The 9,160-nt window shown below is 39.9% G+C and overlaps 1 protein-coding gene across 1 annotated transcript; it reads left to right on the top strand.

Moving 5' to 3' along the window:
* The first annotated feature begins 505 nt into the window (after positions 1-505).
* LOC9271008 (senescence associated gene 20) lies at positions 506-1,377 on the top strand. Its single transcript, XM_015783477.3, has one exon. It carries the CDS (start codon positions 578-580, stop codon positions 1,109-1,111), a length of 534 nt encoding a protein of 177 aa, XP_015638963.1. The 5' UTR covers positions 506-577; the 3' UTR covers positions 1,112-1,377.
* The last annotated feature ends 7,783 nt before the right edge of the window (positions 1,378-9,160 follow it).

Genomic DNA, 9,160 nt, shown 5'->3' with positions numbered 1-9,160 from the left:
ATAGTCATTTCAGTTCTGGACGCTCCCAGGCGAAACCTCACTAGTCGGTATAGATGTTGATGTCTCCCCGACACACCTCCATCGCCATTTGCATTCACAATCATTAGGATATTCAAACCCCCAGCAGCAAATCTTCATCACTTAATTACGTACTCTACCACTACCCAGCTAGCTAGTTCACTCCAAATCTCACAAACCTAACCCTATTATCCACGGGGAAGTATCCGGTGCAATCACCTAATTCAATGTAATAATACAACTCTCATCCTATACCATTATCCACATCATTATAAGTTAAAATTTAACTCGTAGATTCACTCATAAGTTAAAATTTACTGGGAGCGTCCATTTCTCGATCCAACGGTGTAGGATGAGAGTTACATAGTTGCACCGAATTAGGTGATTGCACGGATACTTCATTCACAAGCTTTCCACCCCCTGTGGGCCCCACCTCCTCAAGAAATCAAACCCCCTATAAATAGCCCTCACTCTCGCCTAGCTTAGCTCATCCTTCCATGCACCACACCTGCTCGACCACATCGACGCATCGATCATCTCCCAAGAACTAACCGATCGGATGGCCATGGAGTTGGAAGCGGAGGAGGAGGCGATGATGACGGCGAGGGAGAACGAGAGGCTGGTGGAGTCGCTGTACGCGGCGGTGGCGGCGGGGGACGGGGCGGCGGCGTCGGCCGTGCTGGCGGGCGACGTGGACTGGTGGTTCCACGGGCCGAGGCGGTGCGAGCACATGCGGCGGCGCCTGACCGGGGAGGCCGAGGCTGCGTCGGCGTCGTCCTTCGTGTTCGTGCCGCGGCAGGTGGCGGCGGTGGGGCGCGGCGGCGGGTGGGTGGTGGCGGAAGGGTGGGAGGGGCCACGCGCGTACTGGGTCCACGCCTGGGCCGTCGAGGGCGGCCGCATCACCCGCCTCCGCGAGTACTTCAACACCTCCGTCACCGTCCGGGACGTCGGCGGCGGCGGCCACTGCCGGCCGCAGCTCGACGGAGGAGGAGTTCGCCGGCGCGCCGCCGTGTGCTGGCAGAGCCAACGTGGGCGCGGCGGCGGCGACGACGACGACGACAGGTCGCTGCCTGGCCTCGTGCTCGCCATCTGACACGTGGGCCCACGCATGCATCAATCCTTCCTGGCGCGCTGGGTCGGCCCCACCTGGCGTCTCGCTGGAAAGTGGGCCCCCGAATTCATGCGAACGTGTACGTCGTGTAGTACTATACTGCACTATATCTTTTTTTTTTTTTGAAAAAAAAGACAGACATCTAAATGTGCTGCTTTGATGTTGAAATGCTGCAATATATATACAGGCTTAACTATGTAAAGATCCGAGGTCGGAGTACCAACTATAATAACTAGTTGTATTTCTCACGTTTAATTTACTACGGGATATGTGGATGAATACATATTATACGTTATAAATGATATGTGTATATGTTTAAATAATGTAAAAATAATATAGAGATATTAATTTGACGTTGCTTGCATGTCAACAAAATTGTAAATGATATGTTATATTTGCATGTTATTTAAAATACTCTAGATAATAATTGCTAGGAGTGATGATGTTACACATTTTTATGTTATTTAAAGTACTATAGATAATAATTGCTACTGGGTAATAATGTGACACATTTACATATATATTGAGATTTAGAAGTTAGTGGACATCAACTTTATACTAAGATATGATACAAAACTCCGTAACAAGCAAAAATATATCCTCATTACCATGTAATAATAAGAATTAAAAGAAAGACACAATAATTAATCACTACCGCTAGCAGCAAGCAAATACAATGTATTAGGGGTGTTTCAAAACAACCAGGGGCGTCCCGGCCAAATCGGGTCCCCGTGCAAAATATTAAAATGGGGCTCTAGTAGCCTAGTAATTTTTTATAGTAAAATTAAAAACGGGCGTGGCAATCAGCCAATCATCAGCGATGAAGTAGAAGCGGAGGCCGTAGGGGACTGGGGAGAGGAGACGAAGCGGCTGCGGCGTCGGGACTTCGGCGATACGCGACGACGCGGACGCCTGGACGGGAGTACGATGGAAGTTGGATCGGTTCACCTTCTGCAGTGTTTTGGGTCTTGTTTTACTACTATTTAGACTGCAAATTAACAAAATTAAAGCCTCTAATATTATTATATATAGGACATACTTAATATTTTATGGACCCTTAAAATTTGGGGGCCCTATTCGGTCGTACAGCCCGCTCAGGCTCAAGGACGCCACTGAAAACAACGGTGAGGTTTCCTTCTTTCATATTTGGCCTCCATCACCTGGTACTCTAGATATCAAAGGTGAGAGTCATTGTCATCCATGGCTAACTCTGTCCTACTTGCCATGTTGCCGGTGAGGATGCAACTTCTTTGCATTGAACAAAACTTGTACTGATGATAACCGGAAAAACTCCCCAAAAACCCAATGATCAAGTGAACATTACACCTCTTAATTAACTCAGAACAAAATGCTAGTATTAATTTTTAGCAAAAAGCACAACCTGAAGAGTAAACCAGCATCTACAGAGATCAATTGCTAGCATAAATTTCAAACTAATACGAACAAATAGCAGCAAATTGCACGAAGTTAGAAAAAAAATGCTGGTCCTATATACAGATACCCAAAGATTGTTGTTAGATTTTGAGCATTTTCTCCAACAATAGCATTATGAGCACACGCGCATGTTGCTGCATTCTTCACTGATCTCTATTTGCATGACAACATGAGAGTTGAGAAATGATATAGAGATAGCACGGCGGGGAGGCAATTGGCGGTAGAGAAACTGAACTACAAACTTACCTATGAGTTTAGAGATGGGAAATAGGAGCATATATAGATGTTATAATAAGGACCAAGGAAATTCTACATTTTCTCAGAAATAGACGGCTAGGATAAAGAACAGCAAACCGTAAACCGTAACTAGGGTTAATACAAAGGATACAAATCCGTGACGACACTGATCCATTCAAGGAGAAAAAATGAGTTGTATAGATCCGAACCACTAGCAAGGGTGATGCTAGCTAGTGGCCAAGCTTAAGCTAGATTTTTTTATATATATTTAAAGGACATTGACACACATTAGAAATAGGGGCCAATTTTAAAGTTTAATCAGCTCTAATTAAACAAATGCTATATTTGGTTCAAATATTGCAAAAAAATAAACTTTGTATGTGTGTGTGGCCGGGGGGGGGGCCACATGGCCCCATTTCAATCTTTGTAGCCCTGTACTGTGATATACAACCCATGTCCAAGAGGAGTGGAGAGAATATACTAGGACAGAGATGAACCACTGGCAATGATTGTACATTGCAAAGATGATTGTAATTTGCTACAAACTTTATATTCTAATAGATAGAAATTTGCACTAGAAACTAAAATGTACCTATGCAAAACCACATCGGAGTGGTTCTTTCCCGGACGCCCAAGGTATGTCTCATGGCCAGTGAGGTTCCAATTAGCGCTTTAGTGTCATACCTAGGGCATCCATGGAAAAATCATTCCCGTGTGCTTTTCATGGATTGCTACATTGACAACATCGTGGCTGCCACTGGATGTGTGCATTAATTGGAAGAACACATCTTCCAATTAATGCATTCTTCCTAGATTAACTCCAAGTAGATAGAACAAGTTGCCAATTAACTCCAGTAAATTAAAGGTATCTTAGATTTAGTGACTCATATGTATACTAGATCCCAAATTTATTTTGATTTTTTTGGTATGCAATGCTGACTTGGCACATTGACATATTAGAAAGAGGGGGCAATTTTGTAATGTAATGGTCACTTAGAAATCTTGAAAAAAAAATTTTGGGAGGGGGCACATGTCCCATGTTAGTATTCGTGATCCTCCTCGGATTGTGTCCAATAGGGAGAGAACAACGAATATATATGACGGTGGAAACCTACCAAATGAAAAATTAAGCTAGACAACATATGAATCACTGACGCGGACCTATGCAAAAAAAAAGATGGTTACAATTTGCAAGTATCACTAGAGACGGTGCATGAACGCACATGTGACGAAAGGGCACACGCATTTTCAGGGCCGGTCCTATGATTTTGAGGGCCCTAGGCAAACTTATCGTGATGGGCCCTCTAAACTATATAAAAAATTTTGTGATATATATAGACGCTAATTTTACTTGCAAAACGAAAATAAATATATCCATATATTAAATTTAACATGTCTGGTAATTATTGAGAAATAAAGTCGACCAAAATAATACCTTAGAACTAATATCATTACCTTAGTGAAAAATAGAACCCCATCATATTCATTGCTTCTTATGAAAAGATACTTCTTTGGATATTTCTTGATGCAAAATCATCAAGAACGGTATTAAGATCAATAGTGTCCAAGATATCATTCTCGATAGAGCACATAACCAAGCCATTTAACCTTTCTTGCGACATAGTTGATCTCAAATAGTTCTTCAACAACCTCAATTTTGATAAACTTCTTTCAGCTGAAGCTACCGTCATAGGTACAGTTAAGAGAATTCGATAAGCAACTGAAACATTTGGATAGCAATCTGTATCCATAACAGACTTCAGAATCTCAGGCGCGGACATCGAAGATTCTGAATAAAAATCATTGATCTAAACATCGGATGAGTTCTCATGAGTAAGGGCCCCTTTGAATCGCAGGGTAGAAAAAACAGAGGAATAGGAAAAACACAGGATTCTGGTAGGAATTGAAGTGTAAAACAGAGGATTGCAAAACACATGAAAAACACAGGAATGGTCGTTTGATTGGAGCGCAGGAAAAACACAGGAATCGGATGAGAGAGATAGACTCAAAAGAAATTTTCAAAGAGGTTGGAGCTCTTGCTAAATTTCCTCCAAAATCCACATGCAATGTGCCATTCTATAGGAATTTCATAGGATTTGGAGAGCTTCAATCCTTTGAATCAAAGGGCCAAATAGGATAATTTCCTATAGGATTTGAATCCTATGAAATTCCTACATGAATCCTTTGATTCAAAGGGGCCTTAAATATTTTCGCAAAAATCTTGCAGTGCGACCAAAGATCTACTTCATCGAAGGATTTTAAATTTTCAGAGTTGGCCCCCCACCATCATGGGCCCCCGGCGGTCGCCTCGGCTGCATAGGGCCAGGGCCGGCCCTGCGCATTTTGAGTTGTAGCTAGAGATATACTTCTTCCGTCCCAAAATAGTTGTCACTATAGGTTGTTTAGCATTGATTAAGCTTTGATAGAAAAATTGTAATGTCCTTTATTAAATGATGTATGTTTGATAGTGGGATCGTGATTGAGGGTAGAAAAATGATGTATGTTTGATAGTGGGATCGTGATTGAGGGTTGAATAAGGATAAAATTAAATGAGAAGTGATTGATAGGATAAATTTTAAATCCTATAAAGACAACAATTTGGGGACGGAGGAAGTACATAGTATATGCAGGTGGCGGTTGGATTACCGTTTTGTGGGTGAAAATTTTGGTCCTAAGTGGTACTGTTTCTAAATGAATGACATTGTTAGTTTTTGTCATGACATTTGACCATTTATCTTTAAAAATAGTTATTACATATAATTTATTTTGTTGTGGCTTGTGCATGGTTAAAGATATTTTAAAATGACTTGTGTTTTGCATGTTCACACTGAATTTTTAATAATATGAACAGTCAAACATCATGTCCAAAAGTTGAAAATGGTGAAAGTACCAACTGAAAGGATAGGTGTCTGATAACTAAATGTTGGGAAATAATCTTTCGGCAGAGAGAATCATGGACACAGCTAATTACATCTGTTGGCCCGTGCAATTAATGCAATTAAATTTCTGTTAATTTTCTTAATTGCAAATTAAGCACATTGATCGATTGCGCTCTTAATTATCTTCTATTTTCAATCGCCTCCAGTTCCCCAGTGATACAAAAAGCAGGAGTCCGGCTGTTGGAAGGATGACGGTCTCTCTACTTCCACTCTCCCAAAACCCCTAAGACACGCGATCCTTAGAAAATCGCTGGAGGGGATTCCGTAGTGCGATTCTCTCCTTGTAGGGATCTTCACCCATATGGTGAATTGGTGATTCCATTCACCGGTATTCTTCCAGGTTGCAAGGCATCAAGGTCGCCGGCCGGTGTTCTCCAACACTGGCACTTGTTGCATCGCCAATCTCGGTGACGTCCTCGCCGACTTCTTCCCCACGCCGTGTTGTAAGTACCATCACCACTATCATTACATTGAAAACGCAACAAAATACGGCACCTATGGCTTTTTATTTGGCAAATTAATCTTTAGTTGCACTAAATTCATGCTAGCGAAAGATAACGTTCTCAATGTTGGGTCATGGTTGTTGTACAAATCTACACCTCCCACAGATTGAGCTAGCTAATGGATTTTTTAAAAAAGCCGAGATTAAATATATTTTTACCTTTTTCATGAAGATTTTTACATAATTTGTGGTTATATATTTCCTCTCAACAACATTTGTTGTATGCATGCTATACCCTTTTCGTCGTTCTCTTCTGTGAATGATCAGCATTATTTTCCTCAAAAGTGAAAAAAAAACACTGATGATGTGAACCACTATATAAATGAGTAATCAACAGATGCGCAGAGACTGAAATGTATTATTAGTACCAAAGATATATATGCCACCTGGCTCCGTCTCAGCATTCTATTAAAAATTGTGGCCACCAAAGTAGCCAGCTAGAAGAAACACTGGCTTAACTGAACCTTGATACCGCTCATCTGAAGATTCTAACGATAATCAATAATGCACACGTACATGATTTTTTATAATTGATATCCTATATCAATGCTGATGTGACACAGAAGTGTGAACTGCTGTGCGTGCATAGAGTACTCCTAATTGCCTGCAAAGATGTTGGCCCTAATTGTTTGATACACACTGATTTTGATGATGTGATGTTTTGGTTAGGTTAGGTCGGTCAAGCTACAGCTGATGATGATTTATGCATCCAAATGTGTAGAGAGAGTGTAATTATCGGTTCTCCTGTGATATCCTACCAAAATTAAACAACATTGTTTCTAGAAATGTATATGGTGGTATCATCTATGGTGGCTGCAGATCGATACTGCTGATTAACTTGTGGGTTATTGATTTTGTGCGGGCAGATTTCTCTCAACACGTGATTACTGGTAGGGTTTTTGCAGATTTTGTACATGGTACAGATCAACACTAGTAAGTGCTATAAATATATCTACTAACTCTGTCCTAAAAGATAACTACTATTTTCATTCTAAAATATAAAAAATTTTAGGCTTAGACACGGTATTAAGGTTATGTTTGTTTGTTTTTAAGGAGATTTTTAGCCGCACGTGAAACTAGAAAGTTCATTAATTAAAACACAATTAATTAAGTATTAACTAATATAAACTTAAAAAGATTTATTTGATTTAAGAAAATAAAAAAATATCATTTAACAGTTTAAAAAGATTTCTAACGGAAAACGACGAAGTTATAGTTGGAGTACCGGAGAAAAGAACAGACCCTATGGAGGTGGGAAATTGAATAGTGGATAGTTGTAATTAGTTAAGAAAAATAGGTAGAGAAATTAAATAGGAGAAGATATGTTGTGCTTAGTTAAGAAGAGAATGTAGGTGGAGAAGTTGTTATATTTTGAGACAAATTTGAAATGCTAAAGTTATGGTATTTTAGGACAAATGGAGTAAGATATATTCCAAAAGGCAGTATGAAGAATGTCTCTGAAGAACCTAACCAGTAACCATTGCTTGGCTGACAAATTTCCAACCATGTTCGCTCTCTGCTGACTGCAGATGGTATGTAGGATGGTGACATCATCTATCAGATGTTACTTCCTCAGGTTGTCCATTTCACATTTTCACAATTTCACTCACCTAGGACTCTTTCAATTTGTTTCTCCCCTTTATTTTTCTTGGAGATGCTGATCGCCTAGGATTGCTAACTTGTCCTATGGGCAATATTTGCCACCAATATGGAGACGAGGAGGAGAACTATTCTTGATGCTGTAATATAATTCTGTGTAGCCATTTACCAGCATTCCTCTGATCCTCTCTTGCTTATTCTGTTGAGGATTCCCTTATCTTATAAGCATATATTGGGTGCTTATCGTCCGATGCATCACATGGTCAGAATATTATGAGCACATCCACAGAACAAATTATTAATTTTGGATTAGGTATGATCCATAGATTTTTATCTTGAAAAATGATTGGTAAAGGCCAGTTAATTTTCTTGATTGCTGGCCATGCATATGAGAGGAGTAACAAAAATTTTGAATTGTACCTTCCTTGTGTTGGAGGATATTTGGTTAGGATTAATTCAGTCTCCCGGCGGCTGGTGAGATTGTTTCTTCGTTTTTCGCTCAATGCTTCCCATCGGTACCGTTCCTTATATAAATCGTGTGGTTGATTTGGTATAGACTTGTCCATATAGTGCTATTAAATTTTAAATAACCAGATGTCCCTGCTCTACATGAAAGTAACAAGGTAACAGAAAAAATGAGCTGGATAAATTACTAACCATATTAATTAAGTGTAATTAACTCCGTCTCCATTCTAACATAAGTAAACCATGGGTTTATCTTAAGCCAAATTATTCTAAGTTTGACCAAATTTACTAGAGCAAGTATTAACACATCTGCCACATGCGTACACTATATATGAAAGTATATTTTATAATGGCTCAAATGATGCTCATTTGACATCACGAATATTAATATTCTTTATATATATTGGGTTAGAATGGCGATAGTTTGACTTCGAATAAACATAGGAACCCTTATATTTCAAGACCAGGGGAGTACATGTTTGACCAAAGGGTCAACGTACAATACATGTATAATTAATCCTAGTAAAGAAAAGTTGCCATGATGGTCCACTTTAACATGTGGCATGGCATGATGGTAAATGGATTTATGGATATCAGTAATCTGTCGGCAAAGATAATCTGCCAGGGGAAGATGTTGATCTCTGTCAGCAGAAGTGGTACTGGAGACAGATTGAGAGATTACAAATTAATATATGCATTAGATGTTGGTAAAACTTTCGGCGACTACGACAGCCCAGGTAGATCAAAGATATATTGGCAAAGGAAATTAGGACAATCCTAGCTAACATGGTGCATATGACCTTGGCCTTTCTGAAACATCACCTATCAATCTTACCCTTTCGTAAGACTATGGGA

The sequence above is a fragment of the Oryza sativa genome, chromosome 5, assembly GCF_034140825.1.
Source record: "Oryza sativa Japonica Group chromosome 5, ASM3414082v1".
NCBI lineage: Eukaryota > Viridiplantae > Streptophyta > Magnoliopsida > Poales > Poaceae > Oryza > Oryza sativa.
Note: the sequence above shows the minus strand (reverse complement) of the source record. Positions and strands in the feature narration are given on the sequence as shown.

Excerpts from the sequence above, each read along its gene's own strand:
- LOC9271008 (XM_015783477.3), top strand. The coding sequence starts at position 578 with ATGGCCATGGAGTTGGAAGCGGAGGAGGAGGCGATGATGACGGCGAGG.